Below are 17,501 nucleotides of genomic sequence, written 5' to 3' on the forward strand. Positions count from 1 at the left end.
GAGTTGGGTTAATTTGAGTGAGCGGGTTTTTTTGTTTCCAATTGGATCGGGTGGGTATGATGGAAGGTGGGGTATTTTAAATGCCACATGGCATTTTCTTAAATTAAAGCTAAAAAAAATGAATTTTTAATTTATTAAATATTAATCTGTTAAGTTAAAGGGCATATATGAGTCATTTTTATAACGACAGGGCATATATAAGCCATGTTTTAAACGGATGGTATATCAACTCCAAATCATAAAGTTCAGAGGTAAATCAGGACTTTTCCCCATATAATAATAACAATAACATATTTAGTATATTTTCATAAATAAAATCTAAAAAAGATCAATAAATGTATCTCAATATATCCTCGACTTAATAAAAAATTATTTTCAATATATCCTCGACTCAAGAATCTATGATGATACACATAATTTTAGTCCTTTAAAGATTGTCTTATTCCTTCTGGACTCCACAATATTCCACCATGTTTTAATACTAAATAAACGTTATTTTCTTAAAGGGAAAATGATGCAATTACCAAAATTTTCGGTGCGTCAAATTAGTTGTTATAATTTACTTTTTAAGAGTTAATTTTTATTAATTTGACTAATATTTTAAATATATATATATATATATATATATATTAACATAAAAAAAATAATTTGTAATACTTTTTAAACACATTATTTAAAATTTAAAATATATGTTGATTGAATTCAATAAGTTTCAAAAAATAGTCAGATTGGATATTGGAAAGCAAAAAAACAACTAATTTAAAATGGAAGGAGTAGTTTATATACATTATCTATCAACATGAAACTATTGTTGGGTGTATCGGAACACACAGAAGAGAGAATAAAAGTTAATTGTAAAGNAACAATATAATAAGGGAAAAAGTCATGATTTACCCCTGAACTTTATGATTTGGAGCTGATATATCCTCCATTTTAAAAAAAATGGCTCATATATACCCCTGTCGTTATAGAAATGGCACATATATGCCCTTTTACTTAACAGAATAATATTTAATAAATTAAAAAAATATTTTTTTTAGCTTTAATTTAAGAAAATGCCATGTGGCATTTAAAATACCCCACCTTCCACCATACCCACCCGACCCAATTGGAAACAAAAAAAACTCACCCACTCAAATTAACTTCACCCATTTCATTTCATCGTTTCCACCTCAACAGAAACAAAAATAAAAAATTTTGTTAGGATCCGGTGAGCTCTACAATCCTAAGATCGGGAATGTAGAAGATCCACCATTGAAGCCAATGGTAATTTGTGAGACAAAAACAAGGATGGAAAAGAGGTCTTGAATATTTGAAGGAATAGGAAACAGGGGAATCAAGCAATGATTTATGACAACTTTTGATGAATCTTATTAGGCCTTACGTAATGGATTTATCAACTTGTGTATCATTTAGTAATGAAATGAACATGTTTGAAACATTCAAAAATGAGATAGAATCATCAATGACTCGTTGACATTCCACACCGGAGCTAAAATCATATTTCAAGAATCATTCGAACTGCAGAAATGCTTCTCATTTATCACTAATATTTCATCTCCGAGATGACTCCAAATAAATCTAGGGCATCATCTAAGCTATCTACTAAGCTACTTCAAAGAAGTTTGTGAAAAATGCTAATTTCCGTCGTAAGTTAACAATTTTGAGACCCATAGGCTCTAGTTTAGAGCTCACCGGAACCCTCACAAATTTTTTTATTTTTGTTTCATTTGAGCGTGGAAACTGAAAACACCGAAATGAAATGAGTTGGGTTAATTTGAGTGGGTGGATTTTTTTGTTTTCAATTGGATCGGGTGGGTATGATGGAAGGTGGGGTATTTTAAATGTCACATGGCATTTTCTTAAATTAAAGCTAAAAAAAATGAATTTTTAATTTATTAAATATTAATTTGTTAAGTTAAATGGCATATATGAGCCATTTTTATAACGACAGGGGCATATATAAGTCATTTTTTAAACAGATGGTATATCAACTTCAAATCATAAAGTTCAGGGGTAAATCAGGACTTTTTCCCATATAATAATAACAATAACATATTTAGTATATTTTCATAAATAAAATCTAAAAAAGATCAATAAATGTATCTCAATATATCCTCGACTTAATAAAAATTATTTTCAATATATCCTAGACTCAAGAATCTATGATGATACATATAATTTTAGTCCTTTAAAGATTGTCTTATTCCTTCTGGACTCCACAATATTCCACCATGTTTTAATACTAAATAAACGTTATTTTCTTAAAGGGAAAATGATGCAATTACCAAAATTTTCGGTGCGTCAAATTAGTTGTTATAATTTACTTTTTAAGAGTTAATTTTTATTAATTTGACTAATATTTTAAATATATATATATATATATATATATATTAACATAAAAAAAATAATTTGTAATACTTTTTAAACACATTATTTAAAATTTAAAATATATGTTGATTGAATTCAATAAGTTTCAAAAAATAGTCAGATTGGATATTGGAAAGCAAAAAAACAACTAATTTAAAATGGAAGGAGTAGTTTATATACATTATCTATCAACATGAAACTATTGTTGGGTGTATCGGAACACACAGAAGAGAGAATAAAAGTTAATTGTAAAGGGTAAATACTCTTATTGATATCAGGTCTTTTGAAGAAAAATGTGCAAACTTGGTACAAGAAAAATAATAACACATTTTATAAGAGTATTTCTTAGTTGATTTAGCGTAATAATATGGTATCAGAGTCGATGATTCGAAAAAATAAGTAAGAAAATGGTGAAGTACTGATGGTATGAAGCTCAATTTAGTGTATTTGCTCGTTTATGAAACCATTTGCTACGTACCATAATCCGTAACTTTAATTTGTAGACATATACACAAATTATTATTGATTGTGTGTGAACAAAATCTTACGAGAAAAAGTTATAATTTTTAATTAAAGAATTATATGATATGAAACTAATAACTTACTTCTCAATCACATCAAGAACTAACATTATAACAATAACTTGGACATTATATATATATATTTAAAATTACAATATGCTCAATTCACGATGGCTGGAGGCCACATTACTAGATTTCAATCCTCCTTATCCCTTTTGACTCGAATTATATATTTTTATATATATAAAATAAACTAAAGACAAAATTATAATAAAATTGCATTTATATATATGAATTCATGTCATGAATTCTATAATCTTAGATTCGTGTCTGTCTCGATCCTTTGGGATTAGAGATCTTATAAGATACCCTAGTGATGTTTAGGGTTAGGTCCTCTTGGGACTTAACTCATCATACTTAATTAATTAATGCTTGATTCAATCTTATTTTCGTCTCTGCCTCCTTTTGCGATTAAAGTTTATAAATCCACCCTAGTGATGTTTAGGGTTAGGTCCTCGAGGACTTTGTCGTTTCACCTCATACTTGATTGCATGACTCATTCTCTCCCGTATAATTTCTCGGGCAGTTTCCATCATCGTAGTCTCCTTTCTCTTCGATGTAAATGGCTCGAGTGGACGGCTTTCAAAGCGAGGACATGAAAGCAAGATAAGAATGAAGCATAACCAAAACCTAATTGAGCTAGCCATTGTTTCTTGAAGAAAGGATTAGGAGAAAATTAACCTTTTGTTAAGAGCTCTTAATAAGGTAGTTAATTGCATGAAATGTAAACAATGTGTGGGTTTATATAGACCATTATGATACTAAATTTCATTATATTTAATTAAGGAGGGTCATATATCAAGTAGCACAAGTGTATATATATGCGGCGTGAAGAATACCACTTGAAAGAATAACTCAACTTTAGTTTTTTTTATTACTTTCCATTAGGGTGTGTTTGGTATGAAATTATGTTTTACGATTTTTTCATGTTCGATTAATTAAAACTTTTAGAAAATATTCTTGCTAGAAAATAAATTCAACTAAAGAAACAGACTTTTCTAATGATCAAGTAGGAAGAACAAGTTTCACAAGTGACATTCTGTACTGATTGTGTCTTTCAAGACATTCAATGCACCTTATCTTCACACCCCACAGTCTCTGCCACCCCCACCCCATACCCCTATAACCCCCGCACAATCTTCACCTCCCATAATATCTAGTTATCTAAATTATATACAAATTCATTGAATGTAATATTTTTTTTATATATATGTACAAAGACACAAAAATAGATAAGAAACATATTTATTTTTAGAAAAAATATTTTCATTCGTACCAAACATTCCCTTAAGCCATTTGAATATTAAAAAAAAACAAAAAAACAAGTGAATATTCATGCAACTTTTTGTGTTTGTTTTTGTTTTTATGTGATGGTGTACGTGCGACATACTTTGGTGCCGTCTATTATTTCATATGATGAATCAATGCATCTCTAGATTTGTGATTATATATATTGCTAAAAGATATTTCCATAAAATTTTAAAGAGTTCTAGATTTATGTATGCGTAAAAATGATTTACATTACTATTTTTTTTATATAATATTATATTATTATTTTGTTCGTAGACATCTAAATTTAATTTCATATGTTACCCGCTAAGTCTTGCGAAAACGGGAAGAAGTCCATGTTGAGTCACATGATTGGTTGCCACAATCACGCTAAAGGTTGCACCATAAAAATTAAATCTACAATTTCTAAATCAATACAAAGATATTTAAATGCAATTTACATCATTTTAAGGACCCGTTTGGCCATAGATTTCCAAATAATATTTGAGAAAAAAATTGGCAAATAGTATTTGTACATACAATTTATCATTATTTGGCAAATATTTTTGCAAATAACCCAAATTCTCAAATACTAGAAAAAACTCTCAAGTCTCATTATTTGGGAACTTTTAATAATTTAAATTTTACACCAAACTTTTATCTTTTACAAGAACACCCTTTATAGTAGTTGTTTGCTTTGTTTTACATAATTTTTTATGTGAACATCAAAGTAATGATGGAATATTCAGTGAATATGAAAATGATGATATGGTTGTTGATGAAAATGATACAATCGGCTTAGGGTAACAAAATCATGTGCCATGTAATACAAACATATGGTTAGTTTTGATAGTTTTTAAAACTTATGGGTATAAATCAAATTTCTTAAAAAGGTGAAATATATTTTTCAAATACTATGGCCAAACACATGGTGATATTTTCACCCAAATAATATCTGCCAAAAATATTTGGAAATTTATGACCAAACGCTAGCTAAAAAATAATTATAGATGAATCTACTTAAGAAATACAATTAATTATCTATATTAAATGTATGAAATCTATATATATATATATATATATATATATATATAAAGCTGGATGTTAAACATGTTTATGTGGCGATCTCTAAGGCCAATAAACCTATTTTTTCTACTTTCTCCTTTTTGAACATTTATAAAAATATTTTTCCTATCAAATAAAATAACTACCATCTAACTGAAAGCAATTACCACATATTCACTGCTTAATTTAAAGCGGTACATCATAAGTTATAACAGAACATTGCCTTCTTCTTTGTAACAACCCAATTATGACATGTCTTTTGGCCTTCTCCCCAATCCAATTAAAACAATTACCTGCTTAATTATCACAATCTACCGTTTTATTACTGTATTAAATAATAATAATATTTAATTGTCAGTTTTTTAATTAAGACTGAATTGTATTTAATTGTGTATATATATTTTGAAAATCAGAAAGTCCAGAAATTCTCAAGGTCACTATTCAAAACTCAAATTCGTAACAACATTCTTCGTATTGCTAAATTTTTTAGATCTTTATTGTGCGAGTCAATCTCAGATCAAGAAAGAGTGATTTTGCTACACAAAGAATGATTTTGTTCCGTGTTAACAAAAGAAGAGGAGAAGGGATCAAGAAGCACTTCAAAGATCAGAAATTCAACCAAAACTTCCACACTATTTTTTTTTTTAGTGAAATAGGACTAATGGATTATTATTGTACTCTTTGAATTTTTCAGAAACATGAAAAAATGAATTTCATGTGGTTGTGATGATTTTGGTTATTTTTTGTTTCAATTCAAGTACAAGTAATTTTAAGGTAGTTTTTGAAGTAGGATATAGACAAAATTTAATATTGATATTTACATACCTAAATGTTTAGTCGTTATTCTTATGACAATTCTTTTCTCCTTTTCAATAAATGTATACAACGTAGTTCTTATGCATCTTTTTTTTTAAAATAATTTTGGTACAAACATAGTTCTTATGGATTATTGTTGTACTCTTTGAATTTTTCAGAAACATGAAAAAATGAATTTCATGTGGTTGTGATGATTTTGGTTATTTTTTGTTTCAATTCAAGTACAAGTAATTTCAAGGTAGTTTTTGAAGTAGGATATAGACAGAATTTAATATTGATATTTGCATGCCTAAATGTTTAATCGTTATTCTTATGACAGTTCTTTTCTCCTTTTCAATAAATTTATACAACGCGGTTCTTATAAATCTTTTTTTTTTTTATAATTTTGGTACAAACATAGTTCTTATGCTTGGTATCATGTTAGTTAAACCTTTTGTTTAGATATATAAATTTATGAAGTTAGGCATGACGAAAAATATCTATATAGATTTTTTTTTTAATCTTTACCTTTGTAATTAATGAATTGTTAGCTATGATTTGTTTTTCTCCTCCTCTTTTAGTTTTAATATGTTTCTTTGCATGTGTAAGTTAGTTTTAAGTATAAATTATAGGAACCGCATATTATAAGTACTAAATAACATCCTATCCCTTCTAGTTTTCTATTTATCAAAAATCCCTTAAAAATGATGTTTGCGGGATACATAGCGTTGTGCACGAGATACATTAGGTTTGATACATTTCACATAGCGGGATACATTAGGTTTGATACATTCCACATAGCGGGATATATAGCGTTGTGCACGGGATACATAGCGTTTGATACATTCCACATAGCGGGATACATAGCGTTGTGCACGAGATACATACGGGATACATAGGTAAAATAAGGGATTTTTGAAATTTTTTGAAATAAGTAGGGATAAATAGCTATTAAGGTAAGTAAAGGAGTGTAGTTAAGTAATTTGTCCTAGTTTTAATGTGAAGTTTTATGCGTGATTAGACTTTCTTATCAGTGGAAAGTTGGAGAATTTATATCTCACGTTTCTTTCTTATTTGACAATTGTTATAAATCATTCGTTTGTACAAGAATAAGGTAGAATATCTAGGATCGAACTTGAAATTAATTTATAGTCTATTTATTTGAGATATAAATTTAGGTAGGATTATAATTTCAAAATAATTTTGTCCGCAAACCAAACAATTTTTCAAGGACTATGGTGGGAGCATGATGTATTGATCCAATCTCCTTCTTTAAAAGGCATTTTGCAATACAAAATTAGCTAATGTGTAGACGAATATCTATAATTTCATGAATAAACATCTTTTGAATATTAAATGATTTATTTAAAAATGACTACAAATAGAAATTATTATTGTGATCACTAAATCTACATCTTATTTCTATTAACACAATTTTGATTTAGTTGTTATATCAATTTCCGGGCTCCCATTTTCTTTTTTATTGTATAGATTTCTATGATATTAGCTTTTAGTGATTTTATTTAAACATGACGTGTAATTCTTTTCTTCCGTTTCTAATCTTCCCCTAATTGTTACTTTTGATTTTAAGATTGCCTTCTCTTGGACTAAAATTCTCTAAATTCTTTTGAATTTAAATGTGTATTTTATTATTTAAAAATCAGAATTACATCTAAATATGTTAACTAAATAGCAGTTTTTAATTTTTAATAATTAAATTATTTATGGACAAAATATACGTAACAAAGGATTTTTCCTAAAATTCTCTAAATTCTTTTTTTTTCTTTTTTCTTGTGAAAGGATTTTTCCTCGAAAACTATGTGACACTTTTATTCCTATATATTTTTTTATTATTTTTTTTTTGCAATTCTTTATCAATTAAATAAATTTATAAATATTGCACGTAGCGCGAACAATTTCACTAGTAGTAATATATAATAACATGCCAAATTATGTTAGTAATGTAAAAATTATATACATTGTGGGGTGTCCAAGCCATAATTAACGTAATACTAAGACTTGGACTTTATATTGGCCAGCACATTAATGGAATTACATAACCTTGAAAGGTCAAATGAGTCTTATTATATAGCTTTAGCTCCTTTAATTTTCTTCAACCAATTGTTATTTGTTTTTTTTGTATCGAATTATTAATTAGCAGAAAGCTTAATTATTCTTTTAGAATTGACGTTCGTTTTGTTTTTAGATAAAATAAATGATAAAATATCATCTCCACCATCCACCCATTAGACTATGAGACTATTACATAATGGCTATAAATATTTTTGATTGAGCATTTAAATACGTAACTTATGTAAAAATAAATGATCGAATATATACATATCGAGTTTATTCAAACATTTTGCTCATTGAATTTCTTTTTAAAAAAAATATATCTATATTATTATTGTCCTACGTAATTAAAACAGAATAACTAAATCGCGAATAATATAACATAAAAATTAGCCCAACATTGCAAAACACAACAACCAAAACAGATAATTCAATACAAAATTTCCTTATTGGAAACTCAAACTTTTTTATTTTTTCATAAATAAACCTCCCTTTTTCTTCCCAATAATTATTGCTTTCATTGTCATGAAGCCCCATCATCTTATTTGACTTCTTACATTCAATCTTTTTTTCCACTTTATTTGACCTATATATTCTCTAATATACTTTTTACTTTGAAAATTATATTTAAATATGACTACTTATTTTAAATTTATTTTATAAAAGGTATAATCAAATATAATTATATATTTAACTCTAACTACATAGATGCCTACCTAATCTCTTCAACCTTATGAGTCAGCAATCTCCTAATATACAATATTTTCAAATCAAAAGAATCTTTGTTCCATAAGCATATTAGTATAATATTTTCAACCACTAAAATATTTAAAACTCATAATACTATATTTTGAATGGTATAATGAGCTCATCTGAAAAATAATAATTTTAAAAAACATATTTTTTTTAATTTAATTGTTTGTTGTCAACACTCTCTCCTCGCATGCTGACTTGATTCTTTCTTATGAGTTCAACACAATAAAATAAAAAGCTTAGATATGATTTTGAATAATATTTCGTCTAAAAAATTTAAATTGATAAAACAAAAATTATTTACATAATTATATCTTCAACCTACCGATGATTTAATTGTGGCCTTTGGGGGGTTACTGGATTTTTCTTCCTTCTGGACTCCACAAGGTTAATTCCACTATGTTTTCTTGTTATTTTATAAAGAGAAAATTATCCAACAAACCAAAAAAGTGTTAGTTTTGGTCAACCATATTAGATATATAGGTCCACACATGACACAATCCCCCATGATGGTGTGTGTATATATATAAAATAAATTATAATGATTTTTTTTTAAAAAAAAAATTGAAATAAAAAACAAATATTTAGTTTGTGGCTGGGCAAGTTAGTAGGATATTAAGTTTTTTCCTATATCCCTATTAGGAAAGTTGGAATGTTATCATTTATCCACTGAACTAGCTAAAAATTATCACTTCAAATTGAGATTGGCTGGGATTTAATATAAATTCAAAAGCTAAAAGATTTTTTTGAAAAAAAAATAATTTAAAAACAACCAACATTAATGATTAATATTGTAATTCTAACCATTACAATACCTACAAATATAATGAAACAAACTACTAATACTCTAAACCAGAAGAGGAATTAAATCAACAAATATCTGATCTTAAATAAGGTGATTAGAGTTACTAAGCAAGGGGTTTCTTCTATTCATCCAATTTATTCAAAAAAGATAGAACACTTGTTATAATTTTGAATATTCCATAAAATCTTAGATATCTACAAAGAGATCAAGATGTTGAATATTATTTTTCTGAAAGCAAAATGATATATATCCTACGTTCTTGATGATCAAGTATATCGAAAGGAGATCCTTAATTATCATCATATTGTTTGAGAAATACTTTACTAATTAACGGTCCTCAAATTAGAAAGAATATTTAGGAAAGAAGAATCAAGGGATAAATAGAGAATTATACTGACAAATATTCATCAATAAAATCTATTTCATAAATTAAAAAACTTTTAAAAAAAGTTCTTTGTTATTTAATTCAAGGAGATTAATTGCCTTTGGATTTAATTAATTTATTTATTTGATTTCCCCCATAACTTTCAAAGTCATGACACAAGATCCTTTTGAGCATATTATATATAGCCAATTATCTTTCTTGATTACATAGACTTTCCACTAGTAGCTAGGGTTTTAAGTAAAGTAAGATTTAGTTGACATATAATATACATTACTACTCTATCATGATAATAGGGTTTTAAGTAAGTTTTAGTTGACATTTAATCCATTACTATTCTATCATGATAATGACGATGCATAATAAGAAAATCAACTTCATGATGTAGTATTGCTTGTCCATGTATATCCATATGGTATTTTCTGCATAATTACGTAATAACTAAGATTTTGGTAGTACTAATTAATTAATTATTATTTGACTTTCTAAAAGTTTCTTTATCCATGTATATCTAATTTTGGCACTTGATGAAAATCTTACAAAGAAACCTAGTCATCCACCTACAATTTTTTCTTTATAAATTAGTCGTTATTCTCTAACTTTATGATTTTTCAGATTATAATATTTTAGATTTGATCAATCTTTTATTGAAGCTATATATGCAGTCTTTAAAATTCACTTGCAATAAGGTTAGTGGGTAAATAATTACCCATTAAATTAAAGTGTAAAAGTAAGTTTTACTGTCAAGTTCGAGGGTATTTTTATGTATTTTCTCTTAGACGATATATACACTGCTGAAATAGTACATCATTTATCATACACTTTCCTCTAATTACACATCTGTTAGGTTTTGTGTAAAAAATTTATAATATAAGGGTATATGTGATTAATTGATTCCATGTAGTCATTGCCTTATACTAGTGATTATCTCCATTATTCAAAAAAAAAAAAACTTATTTCCATTAATTCATCAAAACTAATAAGATCATCATCAACCAAATAATGTAGAGTCCGGGAGCCTAAAGGGCAAAAAAAATTGTCAAAAATTCCAAAACGGCACATCACTTTTTATTCTAATCAAAGGGGCAAAATCGCTGCGTCAGCAGCGATTTTCCTCTGACAAAATGACTAAAAAATATTTTTAATTTTTTTTAATTAAAAATCGCTGCCAAAGCAGGGATTTTGTAAATTTTATTTATTTATTTTTTTAATTAAAAATCGCTGCTTTTTCTTTAAAAAAACTAAAACGGCACATCAAAAAAAAAATTAACCAAAAGGGCTTCTGACAAAACAAAAATAAAAATCGCTGCATATTTTCTCAAAAAAAATATATATATATATATTTTTTATTAAAAATCGCTGCCACAACAGCGATTTTGTAAATTTTATTTATTTATTTTTTTAATTAAAAATCGCTGCTTTTTCTTTAAAAAAATTAAAACGGCACATCAAAAAAAAAATTTAACCAAAAGGGCTTCTGACAAAACAAAAATAAAAATCGCTGCATATTTTCTCAAAAAAAAAATAACTTTTTTTCTTCAAAATCGCTGCTATAGGAGCGAATTTGGTTAAGAATTTTAAAAAAAAAGTTTTTTTTTGAATTTAATATTCTTTTATTATTATTTATGATATATAATTCAATTTTCCTCATGCTTCAACAATTTTATTGAGTATACTGTCGTCTTGTTTATCATTTTTATATTATTAATAAGTAATAATAGGCATGAAAATAATAGCACTCGGCATGAAAAACGCTGCCCCTACAGCGATGTGTAAGGAAAAAAATATTCTGACTTAAAATTGCTGCCACAACAAAAAAAAATATAATTTTTTTTTACAATGGCAGCGATTTTTAATAATAATAATAAAAAAAAAATTAACAAAATCGCTGCTGTGACAGCGATTTTTAATAAAAAATATATATATATATATTTTTTTTACAATGGCAGCGATTTTTTATAATAATAAAAAAAAAAATTTTAACAAATCTAAATATATTTTCTTTGAAATTGTTAAAGAATTCAAATCCTAAAGAATCCACAGTACAAAAAAATATCAACAAATCTTAAATGATGTATGAAGAAGAGAGTGAGATCGAAGAAATGGTAGCTATGGTATTGATAAAAAAATTGCCAAATGGGAATAAAAGGAAGAGGGTAGGTAGCAGCTATGGTGTTGATGAGAGAAATATGGGGAAGCTACTTGCCACTCGTTATCGGGCAATGGTGTTCGGCGGACTAGTTCTGCCGGAAAGGGGTTATGGGTAGATAGGATTGATTTTTGTTTTTATATTATTTTTTACCTTAAAATGCTTTTTATAAGATATTTTAAAATAATTTTTTGAAACTAAATGACATGTCAAAGTTTAATTTGTCATTGTGCCACGTCATTGCGAGTGAATCTCACACACTTCAAATTTTTGGCTGATTGTAAAAAAAATGTCAAATATGTATCAATTCAACGTGGTAGAGGTGTTCAATAGGTACAAGTCTTAGTTGAGGTGTTCAAATGAATTATGCGGACAACTTTAAGTGGCCGTGGATGACTTAAGCCTTTATTGATTAAATTAAAGGCAAACGCAAAAGTCACAAAGTTTGCCATCATTTTATTCGTTTGTATGTCACATTTACTTTTAAGTAGGTAGATGAGATATTAGGTTTTGATAAATCAATATTTTCTTACTAGCTATGTTGCTAGGACTCCAAAAAATATTGTCGCATTTGAGTCTAATCTTCTAAAAAAACACTATTTTTGGAGGATCTAACATACACTCATCGACATTTTTTTAAGAGTCCAAGCAACCTAGCTTAATTAGTAGTCCTGCCATTTATGTCATGTCCTTGGTAGCTTGTCTCGTAGTTATATATATCTAAAGCCCTATTTTGCTTTGGAAGAGCTAAATTTGATGCATCCAAAAATGGTAGTAACATTTTGTTGACAATTATTCAAGGTTAATATAATCTTGCGATATACCACCTTATCCTATGAATCTAACGACCCTTGAGGGTAAAACTATAGAAGTTTACACCTTTACTGAGTTATAATTGCATATAATAGTAATACATGGATTATTATACGTAGATTAGCTATTCATGTATGAGTTACAATTTCATCTATCATGTATAAAATAATATATAAATTGACTCGTAATTTATACATAATTTAGTTATGTCGAATTGTAAAATGATAACCAAATACTGTATTTGGTATGATGAATTTTACACAAAGCAACTAAAAAGCTAACAAACATATAGAGTCTTAACGTTGAGAGCCTCTTCGAAACTCTATAAAATATTGTATTTGGTATGATGAAATTACAAGGACATGCATGTGATTATCTAAATGCCAAGAAGCAATATTGTACAAATATTTCTAATAATTCTCTTTAGGGCTCCAATACAGATACAAAACAAAAATAGTGCACAATTGGGGCGGGGGCGGGGTTACAACCTTTGTGGGGCGGGGCAAATTATAGCTTTTGCGGGGCAGGGTAAATTATAGCTTTTGCGGGGTAGGGCGGGGTGGGATGGGTTTAATTTCTTTTCAATAAAATCATGTGGACAGGGCGAGGCGAGTTGCGGGTTTGAGATAGTAACATTTCATACACTTAACTCTAAATAGACGTGATTATTCCTTATTCGAAAATACTTATTTCCATTTATTCATCACAAATTACATTAGATGAACTTTATATGGAATTAATTTTTTTGAATTATAAGGTGAAAAAATTCTTATGGCTAAACGGATTTTAAATGCAAGATAACACCTCGGTGACTCGTTTGAGACAAACAACAAGAACATATTCATTGTAATTCCACAAGTAGTAATTTTATTTACTTTTGAGTTAAAATCTGGGGAAGAATAGTGTGTACACAAACCCTTACGTATGATGTTGCATCATTACGAGACAAGCAATCAAGAGAAGAAATCGAAAGAATTTGTTAAATATGAGTTGAAGACTCAACTCCACAAGGACATTGAATGACATGAAATGGCAGGACTACTAAGCTCGGTTACTCCAGACTCTTCAAAAATATCGATAGGCTCATCCAACACAGATGTAACAACATTTTTGAGAGTCCTATCATAATTGCACTTTCTTCGGGGTTCTTCAGGTAAAAACTTTGCCGGAGAAAGTCTTTCTTCTGAATCCATTAGAAATGAAAAACCCTAACCCTAAACACAACCTCAAAATCAAAAACCCCAATTTAGGAACTTAATTAGGGTTTCCAAAAAAAAAAATTGAATACAGATTTTTTTTTTTTTAATAACAATAATATTAATTTGATTATATAAATATACGTTTTTTTTTTCAGCTTTTAAATTACCTAAAACATTTTTATAATTTTTTCATTTGATTATATATAATGTACAAAAAATATATCAAAGAAACCACTTTATTTAAATTTATGAAGATGAATCAAATTAAGTTCATATATTTTATTACCTAACAAAGGATATGTTTCAATTTTTTCTTCCTTAGGTATCAAATATGATTCGAAGCACTATGATGATTTTCTTATTAAGTTTGATGAATGAATGGAAATAAGTACTCCAAATCGGAAATATTCACTAGTAATAAGGTAAAAATTGAGGGAAAAGCAAAGAAAATAACAAACTTAGGTAAGATTGATCATTCATTCAATCGTAAATTGTAGCGTAACATATAAAGGAATTCGATGAACAACTAAATTCAATTAGTTTGAGAAATATTAGCAATTGGTTATGTATGATTCAATCTAGGCATATAACGTCATAAGTAGAGACATACAAACTATCTACCAAAACTTAGAGTTTTCCCAATCTAAACAAGACATAGAGAAATTAATCACGTTGAATTAATTAAGTAACAGGAGCTATAAAGAGAATGTTTCACATAGATCCTAAACACAATGACGTCGATGATGTAGCAATTATATATTTCATCATGCAAGCAAGATATATGGACCAGAATCTCATCTAACTACTGAAAAGTAAATGTGACATACAAACTTTGTGATTTATACATTTTCCTTTAATCACGAAAGGCATATTGTCTCCTTTTCATTCAATAAGATCGATCATAGACTTGTTCTATGTTGGAGGTGCTATAATAATTCTGCAATGTAAACAAAGACTTGGCTATATATGTTACAGTAAGATCTCATGAGTCAAACTTGAAGTTCTGAATCAGCACAAAACAAGAAATGAACACTACTTTAAAGAGTACTGATGACGGAGGAGGGGAGAGGAAGTGAATGTTAAAGATAAAAAACTCGTATAACCAAATACATTTCTGGAGCTAATGAGCATCCACTTACGCTCAAATATCAAGAAGAAGTGTGGCTATCAGAATCTGCAAACATAAATAATCAAATGATTCATTCATTCATGGACAGATGGATCGAGAGTATTATGAACCCTAATCGTTATAATTACCAGTAGAGGATGATCCCTAATCACTGCTTGATGAGTTATCCGCCTCTCTCCCACTTTCAACATGAGTACTACTACGCATTTCACCTATTCATAAAGCAATATTACTTAATGTCTAACTAATTAATAAGTCGGTGATTCATCATATAAAAGGACTTACCACTTGTACCTTCTTCAATCGTCATCTCCCTCTTCTTCTTCCTCGGATCAGCTGCCCCGGTAATTGACTTACCTCTTTCTAAAATCCTTCCTTGTCTAAGTGCATGATACTCATAGGGAATAGGATGACGAGCATTTCTACAAGTCTTTTTTATTCCTATTATTGATGCCAGAAGGTAGTTTGTCCTTCTCAAGAAGGTAGTCAGAGCTATTGTAATACCTATTCGGCTTTCTGCTCCTCTTCTCCCTCTCTACAATTCCATAACTTGAAATAGCTGCAAGACTAGGTGCGCGAAATGGATTTGGTAGATCAATAGGTCGCACAAAATTAGGGCAAGGATTTTTCATCACATCATCAACTCCAAATCTTGGATATCTATAAGAACTAATGGGACGACTAGATTTTAAAACTAAACCACGATGTTTACATGAAGTGTGTTGAAGCTTCTCCTTAGCTTCAATCTTCTTCACCATACCCCTAACATGATCTAGCTCGCCCTCTAAAACCCTCCTAGCTTCTCTAATTTCAACTAGAGACCTCGATTTATTTAACCTAACCCTAACCCTAACCCTATCTTCAGCCCTAGAAATCAGTGACCGATTAGGCTTGCTACCTTCCCTCAATTCCACATCACCCGAGGTGGAATTAGTAATTAAAAAATTTGCCTGAGGTATTATTACCTTTGCCGGTTGCTCTGCATCTAGGGTTTTTGAAACCTTGGTCTCTAGTGTGGCTACACCGTCAGCAGTAGTTTTACGCTTTCTCCGGCTGTAAACTTTGCCGGAGAATCGTCTTTCTTCCGAATCCATCGGAAATGTAACCTGAAAAGACAAAAACCACAATTTGGAAACTTAGGGTTTCCAAAAAAAAATCGAAAACAATTTAAGCGAAGCAGATTGTTAATCAAAAGATTTTTGTGAGGTATTACCTTTGCCGGTTGCTCTGCATCTAGGGTTTCTGAAACCTTGGTCTCTGGTGCAGTTACACCGGCGGCAGTGGCCAGAGAAATATCTTTCTTCAAGGTTTTACGGTTTCTCCTGCTATAAACTTTGCCGGAGAATCGTCTTTCCTCTGAATCCATCCCAAACGTAACCTGTAAAAACAAAAACCCCAATTTGGAAACCCTAAAAAAATCGAAAACAATTTAAGTGAAGCAGATTGAAAAATCTAAAACTTACAAAAAAATGAAGAAGAGGAGAAACAGAAGTGATCGTCGAAGCTTACCGCCGGCGGAACGGAGAAGATGATCGGAGAAAAAATTGAAATTGTCGGAGATGATCGGCGTCGGGTAGGAGAAGATGATCGGAGAAGAAATGGAAGTTATCCGAGATGATCGGCGTCAGGTCGGAGAAGAAATGGAAGCGATCGGTGGTGGGTCGGAGAAGAAACAGAAGTTATCTGAGATGATTGGCGTCGGATTGGAGAAGAAATGGAAGTGATCGGAGATAATCGGCGGCAGATCGGAGAAGATGATCGGCGCCGGGATTTAACTTGCCTGAATCTTTTTTTTTTTTTTGTAATAATAATAAATTAATTTAATTATTTATATTATATACTTTTAAGTCAAGGTATGATGACTTGGCGCTTTGTACTTTCCGACAAGGATCAAGTTGTCGAATTTTGTGTCTATTTCTAGATTTCCGTGCCATTTATATTTTTTATTTCTAAATTAAGCTAAATACTTTCAACCTAGGTATTAACGGAGTGACGAGAAAGAGTTGTTCGGATGGTAAGTACCCCTCACTTTCAATCACAAGGTTGCGAGTTCGAGTCATCAATGGAGCAAAAGGGGTGGGATCTCCTAGGGGAGGGTAAATAAATAAAAAAAAAGGT

General features: G+C 29.2%; 1 protein-coding gene across 1 annotated transcript; it reads right to left on the reverse strand.

Moving 5' to 3' along the window:
- Positions 1-15,527: 15,527 nt before the first annotated feature.
- On the reverse strand, positions 15,528-16,749 carry LOC125866336 (uncharacterized). Its single transcript, XM_049546687.1, has 4 exons — positions 16,633-16,749; positions 15,810-16,489; positions 15,669-15,709; positions 15,528-15,595 (listed from the first exon to the last, which is right to left on the reverse strand). Exons 1-4 carry the CDS (start codon positions 16,747-16,749, stop codon positions 15,528-15,530), a joined length of 906 nt encoding a protein of 301 aa, XP_049402644.1.
- Between the last annotated feature and the right edge of the window lie 752 nt (positions 16,750-17,501).

The sequence above is a fragment of the Solanum stenotomum genome, chromosome 5 (assembly GCF_019186545.1).
Source record: "Solanum stenotomum isolate F172 chromosome 5, ASM1918654v1, whole genome shotgun sequence".
NCBI classification, from domain to species: Eukaryota; Viridiplantae; Streptophyta; class Magnoliopsida; order Solanales; family Solanaceae; genus Solanum; species Solanum stenotomum.